The 18,066-nt window shown below is 56.8% G+C and overlaps 6 protein-coding genes across 6 annotated transcripts; 2 read left to right on the forward strand and 4 right to left on the reverse strand.

The window, feature by feature from the left end:
* Nucleotides 1-223: 223 nt before the first annotated feature.
* Nucleotides 224-691, forward strand: UV8b_03892 (uncharacterized protein; the record flags this gene model as incomplete). The annotated part of the gene is made up of 1 exon (XM_043141390.1): nucleotides 224-691. The coding sequence occupies one exon, from the start codon at nucleotides 224-226 to the stop codon at nucleotides 689-691; it is 468 nt and encodes a 155-aa protein (XP_042997324.1).
* Nucleotides 692-2,771: 2,080 nt separating this feature from the next.
* UV8b_03893 (uncharacterized protein) lies at nucleotides 2,772-3,842 on the forward strand (the record flags this gene model as incomplete). The annotated part of the gene is made up of 2 exons (XM_043141391.1): nucleotides 2,772-3,305; nucleotides 3,477-3,842. 2 exons carry the CDS (start codon nucleotides 2,772-2,774, stop codon nucleotides 3,840-3,842), a joined length of 900 nt encoding a protein of 299 aa, XP_042997325.1.
* A 1,470-nt stretch (nucleotides 3,843-5,312) lies between these two features.
* UV8b_03894 (uncharacterized protein) lies at nucleotides 5,313-6,791 on the reverse strand (the record flags this gene model as incomplete). Its single annotated transcript, XM_043141392.1, has 1 exon — nucleotides 5,313-6,791. One exon carries the CDS (start codon nucleotides 6,789-6,791, stop codon nucleotides 5,313-5,315), a length of 1,479 nt encoding a protein of 492 aa, XP_042997326.1.
* Nucleotides 6,792-10,525: 3,734 nt separating this feature from the next.
* UV8b_03895 (uncharacterized protein) lies at nucleotides 10,526-12,308 on the reverse strand (the record flags this gene model as incomplete). Its single annotated transcript, XM_043141393.1, has 2 exons — nucleotides 10,526-11,664; nucleotides 11,804-12,308. The coding sequence occupies 2 exons, from the start codon at nucleotides 12,306-12,308 to the stop codon at nucleotides 10,526-10,528; spliced, it is 1,644 nt and encodes a 547-aa protein (XP_042997327.1).
* A 1,447-nt stretch (nucleotides 12,309-13,755) lies between these two features.
* Nucleotides 13,756-14,759, reverse strand: UV8b_03896 (uncharacterized protein; the record flags this gene model as incomplete). Its single annotated transcript, XM_043141394.1, has 3 exons — nucleotides 13,756-13,923; nucleotides 14,058-14,569; nucleotides 14,678-14,759. The coding sequence occupies 3 exons, from the start codon at nucleotides 14,757-14,759 to the stop codon at nucleotides 13,756-13,758; spliced, it is 762 nt and encodes a 253-aa protein (XP_042997328.1).
* An 869-nt stretch (nucleotides 14,760-15,628) lies between these two features.
* On the reverse strand, nucleotides 15,629-17,694 carry UV8b_03897 (uncharacterized protein; the record flags this gene model as incomplete). The annotated part of the gene is made up of 8 exons (XM_043141395.1): nucleotides 15,629-15,979; nucleotides 16,049-16,102; nucleotides 16,165-16,276; nucleotides 16,376-16,693; nucleotides 16,765-16,984; nucleotides 17,053-17,102; nucleotides 17,229-17,314; nucleotides 17,401-17,694. 8 exons carry the CDS (start codon nucleotides 17,692-17,694, stop codon nucleotides 15,629-15,631), a joined length of 1,485 nt encoding a protein of 494 aa, XP_042997329.1.
* Nucleotides 17,695-18,066: the final 372 nt, after the last annotated feature.

Below are 18,066 nucleotides of genomic sequence, written 5' to 3' on the forward strand. Positions count from 1 at the left end.
TACATGGCGGCGATGTTCGGCCACGGTGTTTTGCAGCAGCAGCAGCAACACAAGCATATGTACATACCCATATCCTGAGCAAGCCTTGGCTCCCTTGGGTAGTTTGCCCCGCTCCAACAAGTGTCTTTCAGAACTTCATTTCGCCGTATGGTAGGTATACTCGGTATATATATATATATATACATACCGTATACATTGTCTGCTGCAGAAATCTAGGCGCGCCATGTTCGCAGCAGCGCTAGCCGTCCTCCTAGCCGCCGCCGCCGCCGCGGTGTCCCCGGCCGCGGCGCGTGACTACGCGCCGGGGAAACGCAACATCTGCGTCAAAGAGAACGGCACCGGGAGCCCGATACTCTGGACGGGCAAGTTCTGCAAAACCCGCAACGGCTGGCCTTCCTCGGCCTTTGTCGGCAACGTCGAGTACCACCCGCCCATATGCTGCTACGACATGGCCGCCTACGGAAGCTACCTGGAGGTGATCCAAGGCAGCGCTGCCGCGTGCGCATACGCCGACAGGTACGGCGTCAGCATGACGTACATCACCAAAGTGCCGGGCCGCGACGGCGTGTACGACATCACCGTGGCCAACGCGCCGTACGGGACGGACACGTCCAAAACCCCCGGGCGGTACATTTGCAAGAGGGCAGCGGTGAACGAGTTGAGGTACTACGGAAATTATCCGTACAATTGAGAAGATCATCCCCATGGCGGGTTTTGGTTGGGGGGGGGAGGAAAGCGGATGGATTTCTGTCATTTCTTTTCCATTCGACGTGTGGGAGCTACGTGGTCGGTAGGAAGTGTTTCTCGAGCAAGCATTAAACAGCATAAAACGTGTATAAACCTGTATGTAAATGTGGCTAAAAGACTCTGAGGGTCTAATGTGAGTAAGATAATATCATTGCACTAAAAAGTTTGACGCCGCAAATTTATTAGTTTAGTACTATATAGGTATGTAACTGCCGATAAATATAGATGGCAGACGGGTCGGGTTCAGCAAAGCCAGATAAAGAGGTACCCTCTCCATACTGTTTCTGGAATAAGGTGACTGACTTTCTGGAGCTGATGATGGCGCGTTTGAGATGGTGGCGCTGGCCCAGCCTCTTTGTGGGTCGCATTACTCAGCGTGACGAAATCGCTCGTCATGCTGGGCCTCGGAGCCGCGGGCAGGTACATATGTACCTGGACGGAGGGGCCTGGACGGAGGGGCCTGGCTGGCACTCTGCACCACGAGCGCCCAGCCCCCGTTGCCCCGTGCTCCCGCGCTCCGCGCTCCGCGCTCACCGGCCGGCTGCCGCTGGTGCGCAAACCAGCTTGCCGCAAGGGAACGAGCTCGACCAGTCAGTTGTCACTTGTTGGTTGCTGGTTGCTGGCTGCTGGTTGCTGGTTGCTGGCTGCTGGTTGCTGGTTGTTGGTTGATCTTTTTTTTTTTTTTTTTGTTCCCTCATTTTCCCGAGGCCCCCGTCGCAAGAGGTGCAAAGTTGAAAGTAGGTACCTAGGTACCTTGACGTTGGGGGCAAAGAGCAGGCCAAGCGGGGCTGGTGGCAGGTACAAACCCCTCCTTTGGTCCGCGAGTGATTCGCGCTGTGGGCCGGGGGTTGTACTTTCTCTGCTTGCCCTTTTGCCGACGGGGCGCCTCTCGGGAAGGGGGGGGGGGTTGCGCTGCGTCGTCGCCCGCGGTCCGGCGAGACAAGGCAGAAGATGGAAAGATGAAAAATAGAAAGCAGAAAGCAGAAAGCAGATATTTGTCGGGCGGGACGCTGCCTCGCTGCCTCGCTGCCTCGCTGCCTCGCTGCCTCGCTGCCTCGCTGCCTCGCTGCCTCGCTGCCTCGCTGCCTCGCTGCCTCGTCCGGATCGTGGCCCCCGGGGTTGAAGTCTTGGGAATCTTTTCCAAGTGACGAGGCCCCCCCCCCTGTCCCCTTCCTCTGTCCCCTTCCTCTGTCCCCTTCCTCTGTCCCCTGTCCAAGTCCTGGTTCGGCGCCTTGCGGGCCTGGGCCGGACCAAGTAAGAAGCGGCCAGGCTGGTTCAATGCTTGACTCGCATGCCCCCGCCCCGCCCCGCCCCCCGCCCCCCGCCCCAGCAGCAAAGTGCCTTGGGCAGGCTTGGCGGGCAGTAAGCAGTGGGCGGTGGGCGCTGGCATGCCCGCCCCGCCCCTTATGTGCTTTGCCAGCCAGCGCCACGCCAGCCAGCGCCAGCCAGCACCGGCACCGCGTCGTCGCCAATAGCCGCGCCGCGATAGTCAGCGACTCAGCGGTTGTCCGTGTCCTTCTAAAACACCCCCCATTCCCCATTCCCCATTCCCCCATTCCCCCATTCCCCCATTCCCGCCCTCCTCTTTGTCGGCTCGGCGCATCCGACCAGAACTTGGACTTTGCTTCATCCTTTTCTCTCACCTATCCACCCACCCATCCACCCACCCATCCCATCCATCCATCCATCTCATCCATCCATCCATCCATCCACCCATCATCATCATCCTGGCTGCCTGCTGCTGTCAGCTCAAACTCGTCCGCCTTGTTTTTTATTTTCTTTTTTAATTTTTATCCCCCCACCCCCCCCGTCCAAATCATCAGCAAGCCTCAGGAAGCAATCCGGTTCGGTGCGCGGCAGGCTCCGCCAGGCTGCGGTAAACCGCTTCGCGACGGCCAGCTTATTTTATTTTATTTACCCTGCCTGTTTCCCGTCTCTCGCCGCCGCCCGCCGCCCGCCGCCCGCCGCCCCCCCTCTCCGCCATCATCTTTCTGACGCGAACCACATACGTCGTCCTCACCGTGATGGCAGCCGTCGAGCTCATCATGCCGACGCCTTCGTTTCAACACCACCAGCAACCGTGGCGCCTGCCGTCCAGCGCTCATGCTCGCCCTCACCACGCCCGCTCTCACTCCTGCAGAGCACCCCAGGGTCTGCCGGGCTCCCCCCTCGACACCGCGACCGACACCGCGACCGACACCGCGGGAATGTCCCAACATCACATCTGCTCTACCACCCCGCCCTCTCCCACCGGCCATCACCCTCAGCAGGCCGGCCGCCCCATGTACATGCCCGCCGTTCTCCGCCGCTGCGACGAGTTTCCCGCTCCCAAGCCGACGAGATGCCGGACCGCCGGCTCTACCTCGTCCACCGACTCCGAGTCTCCCCTGCGACGGTCCAACATGGCCATCTTGAACAACATACCTGGCCTGGCCATGCTTGGCCAGCGTCTCTCCCGTCGCTCTCCCGCCGAGGCCGACAAGACGCTGCTGGAGGGGGAATGGAAGCTGGACGCTTTTCCCCAAGTCACGGGCATGCCCACCCGCTTGCACTGGAAGGTGGGGTTTTTCTTCTTTTTCTTTCCCTCTGCCTTTTTTCTTGTTTTTCTCTTTCAAATACCGATACCCGCCGGCGACCTGCGTGCGGAATGCAAGCAGAAAGAAGAAGAAAAAAAAAAAAAAGACGATGCATTTCGGGCTAACATGCATGGCCCTTGGCAACAACAACAGCCCGACCCCGAGTCAACCGTCTGCGACGATCCCTCCTGCAAGCGCACCTTCAACTACCTTGTCAGACGGCACCACTGCCGGAAATGCGGCAACATCTTCTGCGACTGGCATTCCAGCGCCGTCCTCCCCCTCGACCAGGACGCCAAGTTCAACCCCCGCGCCGGGCCCTCGCGCACCTGCAACCACTGCTTCCAGCAGGCCAAGGCCCTGCACAGCAGGAGCAACAGCCAGACCTCGAGCTCGGCCTCGTCCGACGCCCCGCCGCCGACGCCCATCAACGCGCCCCCAACCCCCGGCGTGACGGCCCCCCACAAGCCCGAGGTGGCCGCCAGCGTCCCGCGCGACTGGAACTGGAGCACCTTTTGACGCGACGGGGCGGGTTCTGGCATCATATGTGAATCATGAGGACGGGGAGGCCTGGCAGCGACGACACCCCATCGGGGAGAAGGGGGGGGGCGGGGGGCCGTCGGGAGAGAATGGTCAGCGCCGACAACCCCCCCCCCCCCCCCCCCCCTGCTGTGTCAAGGTGTGAGCGACCCGCGCAGCTGGATCTGTTTGGTGTTTTGTTTTTTCCTCCTTCTCTTCCTTTGTCTCTCTTCTCTTGTTGTCTTGTCTTTTTGTCTCGTTTTGTCTCGTTTTTGTGGTTTCCCAGCGCGGCGTTGGCACGGAAATTTCGAGCTGCGCGGCCCCCGTCCACTCACCCAGCGGATGCTGGCATGCCGAACAAGGTAGATCTGGACGGGCGGCGCAGGAGGCTCTGGGGTATTGTCTAGCCTCTCTTGGTTTCGGTTCGTCTCGTTTGTTTCTTTCGTTTCGTTTGTTTCGTTCGCTTCTTTTATCGTTTCCCATGGCACACGGTCCATCGCAGCCCAACTCGGCAGAGAGGAGAGCCCGCTTGTTTCTTTTCTTTTTCATTCTTTGTCGTAGCGGTTAATAATACCCCCCCCGGGCTTGACGCGCCACGCCGCGTCCCCAACCATGTCGAGATGGCTCTGCTTTGCTCTGCTTTACGGGGTTTATTTTTATTTTTATTTTTGTTCATTTTTTTTTACACACGTCTATCGACGCTGTATTCACATCCAATTCGATACGCTGAATTCACGTGCAAGAACAACTGCTCAATGGCTGCGGCGCGTCTATATTGCTCGCGCCAACGGCGCCTGCTTCCCTCGGCGGGCGGCCTTCGCGCTCTGAAATGTACAATAAGCCCAAGGCGCCAGCCCGTTAGTCAAAAACACCCGGGCCTTGGTTGGAAATAGACAAAGTCCTCCCCCCCCCCCCCCCCCCCCCCTTGACACCCTTTTTCTTTTCTTTGGTTGGGCTTTGCCCACCTGACGCCTCGAGTTGCCGACGGGAGGAAAATGAATTGACATGACATGCTTGCTACCCGACTGAAAACCCCGGCCTGGACGTTCAAGACGAAAGAAACAGGAACCAGGAGACAGGAGACCGGAAACAGGAAACAGGAAACAAAAAAAAAACAGACAGAAACAGACTGGCAGAAACGTCGTGCAGCAGTGGAAATGCAGGCTTGTACAAGGACATCTATCCAACGTGGCTCGGCAAGGCTGGCCTGTGCCCCGTCATCTCTTTCTGATTCTTTGCGCCGGGCGCCTTGCCGTGATGCGTGATGCACAAGGAACGGAAGAGCCAAGAAAATACTCTTGCCCAACGGCAAGTTCACCAAAATCCTTGTGGATGGATCCGGGAATGCGGGGAATGCGTGTCTGACGACGGTGGCCATGAATGCATCATCAGCAAACCCGGCAAAAGGGACGGGGCGATCCAGTTGGCCAAGGTGGTCTGCGTTTACGGATTCCTCCGCCAGCAGAACCCTCAGGCTCGTCGCCTCGGGCGCCCGTTCGCCTTTTTGGAAACCGCTTGGTCGGAATCGACGGAATCGACGCGCCCATTCACAACCATGTTCTCCCCACCATAGACCTCTCGCTCCAGACCACGAGCAGCGTCCCAGCCCGCCTTTTCGGCCAGAGCCACATTGCTAAGGCGACGGCTGGCCTTCCCCGCCGCCTTGTTGTTGTTGTTGTTGTTGTTGTTGTTGTTGTTGTTGTTGGCTGTGCTTCGCTTGACGTAGCTGGCAATGAAGAAGCTGACAAAGAGGTACGTCAGAGGAGCTAGGTACAAGACGTTGACCCATATGGCAAATGTCTCGTTTGCCGTGGCAATGCAAGGCTGGGCGACGTAGGAGGTTTCGGCAATGAGCGCTGCTTTCGTGGCAGCGCCGGGGGCAGCGGCGGCGGCAGCAGCAGCGGGTTCCTGGGCCACGGAACCAAAGACCAGCTTCTTGAGCGAGTCCAAGGCATCCGTAGCCGCGGGCATGACGGATTTGGGAGCAGCGGTAGACAAACGGCCAGGCTCCGTGGCAACCCTCGTGACGTTGATGGGAAGCACGTAGGTGACAAAGGAGTGTGCCATGGCGGTGGTGGCGCCGACCAGGAATTGGGTGATTTGCATGCTCGTCAGGGTTCGCTTGACAGCCACAGGCACGCGGACGGAAAAGGCCGTCAGGGTGTAGTAGGTGTACATGAGGGCGTGGATGAACGAGTTGAAGACAACAAAGACCCAGATGGGAGCAGACATGTACCGCATGCCGGCCCACATGCAGAGCATGGCGCCGGCGTGGTGGTACGTCTGCAAGGTGGAGCTGAATTTTCCCTTGGCAAGAATGATGAAGGTGTCGAGCACCTCGTAGAACTTGCTGAGGTAGAAAATCCAGCCGTAGTAGTTGAGGCCCTCGTTCCAGATGCGGCCCATCTGCGTGTTGCTGGGTTGGTTCCCGTCCAGGCCGGCGAGCAGGGAGTCGGGCACCGCGCTGTCCCAGCGGCCAGAAACGTCGTCAAAGTAGAGGGAGCTCCCACCGCCGGGGGGGCCGTGGATGCGACACAGGCTGTCGGCCGAGGCGGCGATGCCGCCGGGTCCAAACGGGCTCACGAAGCTCCGTCGCATGGCGCCCAGCATGCCCCAAAACGTCCAAGCGGAGTAGACTGCGAGGAGAACATTGTGCAAGACGACAAAGGCGAAGAATGGCCTTGTTCTGCTCACGGCCCAGGGCTTCTTGTTCCGCGACGCGTTGAGCTTGTTGAGGGCTTTGGCTGCAACGGCGTAGAGAGCGGCAATGGTCAGAGGCACTCTGGCGTCGAGAGCGCCCTGGTAGATGCCACCGGGTATGTTGAAGGGTCGCATGAGGGAGATGGCCTCTGGAGCTGGCGACAGGGGCGTCGGCGCATCCGTAGGAGGGAAGCTGAAAAGGCGGGCATCAGGCATAGACGCCAACAGATAGCCGTCTGCGGCTGCCATGTTTGGTGCAGAAATATAATATCCCCTGGGTCTGAGCAACGCGGCAACAAGCCCAGCCTTCCCGGCTCGTTTCTGTGCAGTGTGCAACGGCGGATGGCGGGCCGAGTATTTATGATCCGGTCTAGCCCGCGGCTCCTGGGTCAAAAAAGGCCAAGAAACGGGGAAGCTTGTTATGGTTGGGAGGCTGTTGTCATCGGCGAAGAAGACGAGACGGTTATCATGTGTCGGGGTGAGGTCGGATTTTGCTGACGCGGACGAGGCAGTTGCAGAAGGAAAAAAAAAGATGAAAAGAAGAAAAAAAATGAAAAATGAAAAAAAGAAAAAAAAGTCAATGGGCGAGTACTGTATCGTATATCGGCAAGACCTGTACGAAAAGAGGTTTGGCAAAAGCCAGTTTTGGGAAGGGAACAGAAAGCCAAGGCGAGAAGGAGGGGACTGGAGATTTTATTTTATTCTATTTTGCTGGGCAAGAAGCGTTGAAGTTGGGCCATGTTCCTTCAATTCAAACTTGTGCCGGTTCCGGGGCGTGCGCCTATCAGCCCGGGCCCATCGCGCCTTCCACTTCCACCTCGTCGGTGTCTATGCAACTTGTGCCTGGCCCGTGCCCTGTCTGCGAATGGGGCGCGCCGTGGCTCATTGTTCAATCTTTGGCAAGGCGGGCAGACGCTGGTACCACGTGCCGGAGCATGTACCGCACCCCTGGTGCTCTGTTAGGCACCTAGGTAGGTACTCGGCACGGAGTGCGGAGGAGTGGAGTGCGTGCGGCGTGCGGCGTGCGGAGTGCGGCGAGCGCGGAGTACGTACGGAGCACGGAGTCGCGCGAACCAACCGATCACCTACCACCGGGCATCCTCTGTCGACCGGCCGTCGCTTGTTGCAAGCAGCGAGCTGGCAGCAGCAAAGGTCCGATTTCCATTCATGCATGCGTGGTTGGCGTTGGCTGCGGTTGTCGGCCCCCTTACACCCACCCCCTCTCGCCCCCCTCCCAGGGGATGGGGATGAAGGGACGTGGATGACGCTGCATCCCGGCGTGGCGACCTGCTAGTCCCTGGAGTTGTTGTTGTCAGTGGTTGGTTGGGTGTGCGGCTAGCCAGTCCGATCCCGTCAGAACGGCGAGCCAATCAGCGGCGGCCGAAATGTTGTTGAGATGCAAAAGGGCCCCCACGCTGGGACGCCAGGTTTTGGGGTTTCCTTCAATGGCGGGCGCCTTGAACTGAAGCAACATGGATGGCCAAGCTCTCTCGGCTCTGTACAGAACCGTCCATTCGTAGCCAAGCTACCTTAGGTACCTAGGTAAGCTTTCTTGCCAGCCGTTGCCTCACGTCGAAAGTTGAAAAGGATGCACGGACACGCGGAAACAACAAGTCGTCGTGGTGCTGCGCAAGGCGGTCAAAGCGGTCAATCGTCTGGATAACGTCATCATTTCCCCACGGCCACGCGGGCGTTGGCTGGCTTTGACCTGCAAAAACCAGGGGGGGGGCTGTCGTTTCCCAGCTCTGACTGCTGCCCCGACTGCTGCCCCGACTGCTGTCCCGACTGCTGACCCGTCTCATCCATTGCCCACTGTCATGCTGCCATCATTGCCTCGCGAAGCATTCTAATGAACGGCCTGGCTGTCAGCCAAAAACGAGGGTCCCCTTTCAAGCGACACGACACGACACGCACGCGACGCTCGCAGCCGAAACAACCTCCCTCGGGCGGAGTCGCGGACTGACTGCAGCTGGACGCCACTGCAGCCGGACGCCACCCCAGCCGTCGTGTCGGGGCTTGGCAGGTAATGCATGCACCATGTATCGTGTACCTCGCGGAGGATAAGCCGTCTGTGGCAAGCACCGCAGCGCTGCTATCGCGGAGCGGGTTGTTTGCACCGCCGCTTTCTTTCCCCGCTCATGCCGGCACTTGCTACCGCGAGGTTTCTTTTTTTTTTTTATATTATTTCTTTTTTTTTGTTGGGGATCTCCAGGCGACCACCAGCTGGTCCAGACCCAACACAGCCTGTTGACGGACGTCGCAGCGGTCCGCAGCGTCACGGGTTATGATGAAGGTCCGGATGGGATGCAGAGGCGTATTTTTTCTTCTTCTTTCATTTGGCGTTCCTTTTTCTCTCGTTATTTTTTTTTTTTTTTGGTGCTGCCCCCGGCTCCTGTACTCGGTCGAGCTTTCGTTGTGCATGCCGTCCAGTTTATCCCATCCATTATGCACATCCAGACAGACCGTACGTAGATCAAAGACCACCACCGCCAACCCGTACCAACGCACCAAAAGTGAAAAAAAGTCCGCGCGCAACCTCGCGTGCTCCGTCGTCCTCCGACGACATGTGCGTCCTGTCGCGCGAGTCAATGCTTGCTCACTCACTCACTCACCCGTTGGCGGCGCTGCTGCAACTCAACAATTTATTAGGTCCATGACGACTCCTGCCGACTCCACCAGAAGCGAACTATTTTCGTTCTTTTCCCCAGTCGCACAGAAGCACCAGATTAGGAAATGGACCCGTGGACCCGTGGGCCTGTGGCCTGTGGCCTGTGGCCCTGTGGCCCCATCTCAAAGTACCGAGTGCCGAGTACTCCGCCGTTGCGCACAGCTCGCTCTCCCTCCCGACACAGAATCGACTCTCTCCCGACTCAGAATCATCCATGTATCAACCTCGGCACCGAGCCAAACAGCGGGGGCGGATAAAGACAATGACTCCAGTCCCCCTTAATAATATGTAACGTCTACTGGTCCCTGCCGGCCGGACAGACAAGTCCCCCTGGCAGGGCTAAAGGAGAAAGATGCAACTACAGTTGCAGTGCGTGTGTCTTCTTCCTCTTCCATCTTCGCACCCTCAAAGAATCAAAACAAAACAAGTCCCTGGTCCCTTGCTGCAGATCGCCGACACCACAACAAGGGTACGGTGAGACATGGACATGTACATACGCCCTGCGGCCTCCTCGGCTACATACTACATACTACCTGCTGCATGCTACGTGCCACAGTACCATGTACATGCGTACGGTAATTCATCCAACTGTTCCCTCGCTGCTGGGTGAAGCCGTCGCAGCAGCCACCCACCCGCACAGGCCTTTGTCAATCTCTCGGCAGACCTCATCGTGCGACTGCCCAGGAACCAACAGACCAAAACTCATCCATGTGGAACTTCTTCCATGCTCCGACATGTGCAGAGCAGACGCTTCTGTCGAGACCACCAGACGCTTCCTTGCCAAGTCTGCCTCTGCCTGTTCGCCAAGCAAGCTCAAGAGCGCACGCAGCCTTCGCTGGCTGGGCTGGGCTGGTGTTGCAGCGAGAGCCAAACAACTGCGGCTGCAAGCGTCGTCTACCAAAGCACAGTATCGGCTCCTCCCTACGGCATCTACATCTACATCTACATCTACACACTCCTCAAAGTGAACTTACCGCAAAATATTTGCCTGGCAACAAGTATGTTGTACTCCGCAAAACACCTAGCCCCCAGAAAGGCTCGAGTCATCCCTTCCGCTTCAACACCTGCTTGGAATTGAAAAGAAATGCATTCGTTCATTGCATGCATTCTCGACTGCCTGTCAACGCATGGCAAGTGGTATGATGCGGTCTGGAAAAGAATAGTAAATTCAGCAAAGCCTCTACACAATCAACACTGCCTGTCTGTCGTCTGTCTATACACATCCTCAGGTCGTTTGACAGCCCCCCCCCCCTGCTCTTGTCCATCCTAGCTAGTCCCGCGCCTCCCGAATACGCAATACCGCGCGTGTCCCCTGTTATGCCTTGAGGCTGCCGGAAAGCCAGCGGTTGAGGAAATCGAGGGAAGCCTCGGGCTGGTCAAAGGGCGTCATATGGCCAGCCCTGTAGATCTGAAGGAACGACAGGTTGCCGTGCGACTTCATCTTTCCATAATCCTTGACACGCTCGCTCTTGGCCTTGGAGAAGCCTTCATGACCAGACCACTCAAGCTTGTCGGTCCAAGCCCGGTTGCCAAGCCAGTTGCAGATAAAGTCGGCGTCTCCGGCGTAGATCAAAACCGGAATCTCGTCGAGTATCTTGGGAATCAGGTTGTGGTAGGGCTTCATCCAGTCGCCCTGCAGGAGGAAGTTGCGATTGATGTCAAAGTTGCAGCTGTCGTAGCTGTCCACCTCGACCCCGAGGGCCTCGAGAACCTCGGGTCGGTTCAGCCATTCGGTAATGTAGCCGAGCTCGTCGTAGCAAAGGTTTCCGCCCGTGCAGTCACGGCGAACGTCGTAGGGGTTGCGGCCAGTTCGCTGGTAAGGGCCGATAATGGCATTGTTGCAGTAGATGCTGGCAGGAACGCACGTCCAGACGCTCTCCGAGTTGTAGCAAGAGCTGATCAAAGACTGACATCGCGCCAGAGAGTTGTCCAGGCCGCGGCACTCGCTCTCTCCGAGAACAGCAGGGTAGCCACCATCACCGCAGGCCATGGGGCGGTAGTGTTCGTACTGGGTATAGGGGTCGGTCAAACCGTTTCCGATAAGCACGCTCTTGAGGTTGATGTTGCGATCCTTGTGCGACAGGATTTCCGACGTGAAGACGGGAATGTAGTGTCCAGCGTAGGACTCGCCGGCAATGTGGAAGTCCTGCTTGGCGTACTCGGGGAACTGGTGGAAGAAGAGGGTCAAGAGAGCATAGATATCCTTGCCAGCAGCAACAGTGTTGCTCACCGTTCCGCTGCTGTACGAGTAACCCACGTTGACGGGCTGGTCGAGGAAGATGACGGATGCGTTGGCATTCCACGAGTAGGGGTTGTGGACAAGCTCAATCTTTTTGTTGATGGAAGCTGGGCCGAGTTCCATGAAGAGACCAGTGAGCGATGAGCAGCCCGGTCCACCGTTGAGCCACAAGACTACAGGGTCATTCTTGGGGTCATTTCGTGATTCAAAGAACCCTTTTTTTTTTTTCGTGGCCATCAGTTAGCTCATTGTCCGCTTTGATTCTTGGTGACGAGCGTGTGTGGCTAGCGACGTGGCTGCAAATAATGCCGCATTCTGCGTCGAGCGTGGCACAATGGCCCGATTGGTACGTACAGTAAAACAGATGCTTGTCATTCTCCTCATCGTCGAGGTAGCCGCTGTATTGCTTGACCTTGTCGACACGTAGCTTGGCCGGGTCGACCTTCTTGGCGCGAAGACTGTAGTTGTCCAGCTTGCCGCCGACCTTGCGATGGGACTCGCCCTCTTCGTTGTCGACCCATATAGACTGTACATGGGCGCCTTTGACGACATGGTCCCATTTCTTGTCGGGAATGCGAGAGTTCTTTTTGGGCTTGGCGCTGATGACGTGCTTCTTGAAGGCGTCGACAGCGTCGGGGGCGAGCATGGCGACTTCATCCCAGATGGCCTTGGCCTCGGAGGAAGCCTCGCCAAAGGCCTTCTTCAGGGACTCTGACCAGGAATCGAAATCGAGGCTGCCAACATCGGCGAGATCCAGGCCGAGGGCAGCCTTGGACGGGTTGCTAAGAACCTTTTGGTCCCCAAGGCCGACGGCGGACGATGCGGCTCCGAGCACGAGGGCCGAGGTAGACAGCCGCATGGTCGACGACGGTGGTGATACAGCTGACGGTGTGGATAAAGCACAATATTCAGGTATTGATGGTAGCTGGGCAGTGAGAAGATGACGGGATGAAAGGATGCAAGGGATGAGGGGGAGGGGAGATGTAAAAGAGGACGAGGAACAAACCAAGGTCGAGTCTGGTCGGATTAATGGGATGGAGGTTGGCTCGGCGGGCGAGAGTGGGTGACGAGGCCGCCGCAAACGACGTCAACTACCAGGTACCTAGGTACCTTAGGTACTGTACCTAGGTACCTAACAGGTACCTAATTGGGGGGAAAACAGGGAACGGGAGACGTACCCGACCACTGACCACCTGCATGGCATGTGGTATAGAGCTCGGGCAAGCTGCTGAGTGGCCGGCCAGGTAGGTACATGTACCCAAGGTACGCAAGCTAAGCTGCCTACGGCAACTTCGGTGCCTAGCAACCCCACACTGCTGGGCAACAGGCAAGGCGATCCGGTGGCTGCCACACCGTCGTCAGCTACCACCCTGCCACACGACTCGAATTGGAAGCACAGCACAGGCTGCAGGTACTGCCTGATCCCTGGATGATCCCTGGACGTGTGTGCTACAATCATCATCTGCCAATCCCTCGCACGAATGAGGTCGCCGTCACGCATGGGAATACCGATACAAGACGGACTACCTCTTTGCGCCGGGTTTCGTTCTTTATCTGCTCGAGGCGCCAGAGTGGGTACTCTGAAGGAAGGTGTACGGAGTACCCGCGAGCGTCCTGGTCAGGTGCGACTGCGTTGCAGGCTAGCTTGCACCTGCCTTATCAGCCAGCCGGCTCACGCTTACCTTGATGTCCCGAGCCAACTGTCATTCTGGTTATGGTGCGATCCTTGACAGCTGAAACGTTGCTGGAGCAACTGCGTGGATCCTGGTTCCTCCCATGCTGTTGCACAATGGATACAATGGATGTTCATACGGACGACGCACAGTCATTATCAGCAGGGGCATGTTCTGTACTGCTCTTGTGTGAAACCACCTCGATTGTCACTGTTTGGGGAAAAGAAGTTGGAAAAAAAAATTAAGGATACAAGAGGGCCACGGGTCGTAGTGGCGTCCTCTTTTTTTCTTTTCTTTCTCTTATTCTTCTCATTCCACCCGGATTCTCTTCCTCGTCTGCAAAGATTCGCACTTGCGTCTGGCTAGCGCCGTGCCCAGGCCTACTTCCTCGCGGAAGAGTCGGCTCCGTCGGCCCTGGAACTCTAATCGACCGAGCGAAACGCTTGGAAGCCCACTACACGAGTCCGAGCCGCAACCATATTCCGCCCTTGTGCCTGCCTCCCTTTAGCTTCATCGACCCGTCAACCGCACGGAGTGGGCAAAGGCTGGAAGGGGAAGGGGACGCGGTGAGTTTCAAAGTCGAGCCCCTGCCACCCCAGGTGCCAGATGCCATTGAAATCGTTTTGCAGTTCCTCATGCCCGGCAGTTCCCACTGGCCGGTACGTGGTTCAGCGCTGCAAAAGGATCGTCGCACGCGTCCTCTGCCCGCACGAACTCGACCTTGCTTTGGATCTTTCGCGACACCTCCTTGCCGTACTTGGCGTCGATGAATTCGAATATGAGGTCGAGTCCTGAGGCGACCTGTTGTTATGGGAGACGGTCCAAGTTAGCGTCGCTGCCTTGGAGAACACCTTTCTGCCTTTTGAGCCATCCTTTCGCCGTTTCGGGGAAAAAAAAAAGGGGGGGGAAATAGAGATCAAACCAAAATGACTTACGCCGGATGACGTCCAAACATTGCCGTCAATGGTCCACCTCGCCGGTGACACCCACCTCACGTTGGGTCCCATCTTGACCGTCTCGTTCCAAGCCGCCTTGTTGGTTGTAGCCCTCTTGCCATCGAGCACCCCGGCCTTGGCGGCAACGCCGGCTCCCGTGCACACCGTGAGCAGGTACTTGACCGCCGGGTAAGCTTTCCGAATGAACCGCACGGCAGGCACCGAGCTATTACCGCTTCTCACGCCCATCCCACCTGGGACAAGAAGGACGTCGATATCTCTCGGCGGCTTGTGGTATGTGTGGGTTGGGTTGATGGACACGGTGAAACGCGACCCGGCCTTGCTCAGGGCCGGGGACGCCGGACGCATCCAGACAGGATCCATTGTCTCAGCCATGATGCTGAGGTTCAGTGGCTTCATTAGCGAGAGGTAGAAGAGTACGTCGATGGGGCCGAAGGCGTCGATGCTGTCGAAGCTGTCGTACAACGTCACGGCCCAGTTAACGGGATAACCTGCTGGGTGGCCGTGGGCCGTAGTATTGATTCACGTCAGCGTCCCGTTGCTCTCAGTATTTGACATGCCCCCAGCTTAGGGCTGGCGGCAAGAAAGGCCAGGCCCACCTTTGCTGTTGCTGCTCGCACCCCCGTAGACTGACAGGGCCGCGCCAAAGAGGACCAGGCTGCCAAGGAAAGGAAGCTTCATGATGGGGGGCTATATTGACCTGGTGGCCAGCAGAAAGAATTGAAGCATCAAGCGCACAAGCGGGGAATAAGAGGAGGAAGAGGAAGAGGAAGAGGAATAAGAAGGAGAAAAGGAAGAAGAAGAAGAAGAAGAAGAAGAAGAAAGTGAGTCAATAAAGAAAACTTGAACCAAAACGACAATACAGACCAGACCGCCTTATTCGTGGTCGGTGTATGCCCCTCGCTGTGAATCTAAGCCTACCTCTTCCCTCGAGGACAAAATCACGGCGCGCCATATCCCGCGCGCCAAAGCCTTCAATTGCGCAAGCGTAACCAAGTTCCAAATTGAGATGCAACTCCCATCACCAGCCGGGCAGAGGTTGACCGTCAAAAGGGCCGGGATGGCTCTGCAGAACATCCCGGCCCAACCACAGCGTCAGGAACCAACCACTTTGACAAGGGGGGGGGGGGGGGACTGGCCTCGTTGTCGGGAAGTTGGCGCCGTGGTCACGTCGTGGGTGCATGCTGCATACTCATGCATGTTCCGTGCAGACCGACCGATTCGTTTGCGCGCGAGGTCCCCTTACGCTGCTGCTGCTGCTGCTGCTGCTGCTGCTGCTGCTACACCATATTTCCACGTCGTTGGGTCAAGACCGGTGCTGATGCTGATGCTGGTGCTCATGCTGGTCGGCCGGGTACTGGAAGCAAACAACGGACAACGGACAATGGACAACGCAAGAAAACCCGGGCCAGCCGTCACTCACTGCTTCATCCGGCGTGCCAGAAAGTCGTGTTACTGACAACCAAGCATCCGTCACATAACAAGTTTTCACGCGAGTTTGACAGGACTTGTTCTTTGTACTGCTCTTTCATTGCCTTGCAAAGCATGCTCTACGGCGCATTTCCTGCTGCTGCTGCCGCCGCCGCCGCCGCCGCCGCTGCTGCAGTTTCTTCCTTTTCCTTGGCTTTTGCGGCCTTCTTTGCTGCTAATTGCTGCTCTTTGAGGAGCTTCTTCAGCTGATTCTTGCTCATTTCCTCACTTCCAGTGGACTCGGCTGCTGGCCCGCCTGCCGCCTTGGCGACTGGTACGATGAGATCCGCCCGTGGGACTCGGGGATTGCCATTCCACTCCAAGGGTCGCACAGACATGAATTCATCCACAACAGCGTCTGTAACTTTCGCTCGTCGCTCCTGGAAAGAGCCGACGTAGTTCTGAAGATGTTCAATGCAGATACTTTTCAGCTGTTTTCGATTTCCGGGCATCAGTAAAGAAGAGTCGCCGATTTTGGGCGGCGTAAAGGGAAACTTTACCTCGCCGGTGAGCAGTTTTCCGCTCGTGTAGTCGTCCTTGATTCTCTTGAGCTCCTGCCAATTCGTTAGCCAGAGAAATGAAGATCCCCTGTCCAGGATGAAGAGCTGGTACGCACTTGGTCGTCTTCCATGAAGAAGGTGAGGTACTGATAGGCCACGTCGACGTCAGCATTGCCGCCTTTTTCACGATGCTCCTCGAGAGTCTCGCGGCCTCCAGAAAACGCATATCTAGAAGCAGCCCAATAAAGGGGAAAAAAAAACACCAAGTCATTAGTCCTCATTGTCGTTGTTTTGCCAAGCCGGCGGGGATAATGCTTGTTTACGCACTTGTTGATTTTATTCTTGATTTGCTTAGCAGTGTCACTCAGAAAAATTGCAGAGTTGTCATCACTGGCCGACATCTTGGATCCAGGACCTTGCAAGGCGTCAAGGAATCTCATGTGGATCAGGGCAGGTTTGGCGAATTTCAGCCCAGAGGCACAGTCTCTGGTGAGACGGAAGTAGGGATCCTGGTCGATGGCGCATGGAATCAGACAAGGGATGCTGCCTGTCTTCTTTTCGTCCTCTCCAAAGATATGCGGGAACGAGGATGCAAATGACGTTGCGCCTTGAATGCTTGCAAAGTGAATCTTTCCAATGTTCGAGCTGTGGGGAGAAGGTAATTCTTGTCAATGAGAGACCGGCCAGTCATGGAGTGCCTCACAACCAAGCCGTACCTTCCATCGAAGCCAAAGATTGCCCTGGCTGTATTGTAGGTAACTCTCTTGGCAAACCGGACTATGTTCTTGTAGAAAGCGCCACCAACATAGGCGAAGTCGGAGAAGATGAAGGTCTTTTTAGCATCAAAACCAGCAGCAATGATGTCCATGGCGTTTGTACGACTGTATCCCATCACTTCCTCAACAGTACGCTTCTCAGAAAACAGGTATTTTTCATCTGGCTGAAAGCTTAGTCGCGAGGTTTACAAGTACAACGGGGGAAGGGGGGGCTGCATCAAAGCTCACCATCAGTCAACATGACAATTAAAGGGACATCCAGCGTATCTTGAAGCCACCTGGATCCTCCATGTTAGCTCGGCAGCTTTTCTTGGCCCCCGCATATAGCTGCGACCTAACGACCAGCAGCAGCAGCAGCGGCAGCAGCAGAACAAGAAGAAGAAGAAGAAGAAGAGAAGCCGTACTTGACAAAGTCAAAGACTTGAGTGTGACCAATGTGCATACTGTCACTGCTTGGCCCACGGCCAGTGTAGAGAAAAAACGGCTCATTCTGCAAAACACACCGTCAGCATCCTCGCACGACGGCCCAAAAAAAAACAAGGAAAAGGCCGTCTCCCTTTTTCTCGGGTGACGAACCTTTTCGTAACGATCCAGAATCATGTTCAGGTCCCGATGACTAAAGAAGATGCCCCGGCGCATGAAGCGATGAGGTTTGCTGCCCGTGACTCTTTCCCAGCGCTGCAAGAGCGCATCGTCAATCGAGCTGGTGCCAAACTCGTCAATGAGCTTACGGTAGTCAATGGCTTTGACTCTACCATCCTCACCGACCTCGCCAGACACGGACCAGGGGTTGATGTCCTGCTTGGATGACTTGGCGTCCTGGGCATCAGCATCGGCAGCGGCGGCCGTTTGGCCAGGTACAGACGCCATGCTCCGAGGACAGGCGCTCCGATCGCTGCAGGCACCAGACAGCTCTTGTGAGGGGAGAAATAACGAAGAAGAAAGGGGTCAGAACTGGCGAAGACGATAGGATGCCTCTGCAGGTCACTGAGCATGACTCAACGAGACGGAACAAGCTGCTTTGCTTTGCTTTGCTTTAGTTGAAGCGGGGCAACGATGCAGGATGCTCTCCGTGCCTGCCCAATGTGGACTTTTTTCTTTTTTTTTTTCCAACCCTCTTCCCCTTGACCCCGCCATCATCGCCTTTGTACCTCGTGCGCGCAGCCTTTATATGGCTAAGCCCCAACGGCCCCGCCATCGACATCATCTTCGTCCATCCTACGAGACAGACGTGAACTAGCT

The sequence above is a fragment of the Ustilaginoidea virens genome, chromosome 3 (genome assembly GCF_000687475.1).
Source record: "Ustilaginoidea virens chromosome 3, complete sequence".
Classification (NCBI taxonomy): Eukaryota; Fungi; Ascomycota; class Sordariomycetes; order Hypocreales; family Clavicipitaceae; genus Ustilaginoidea; species Ustilaginoidea virens.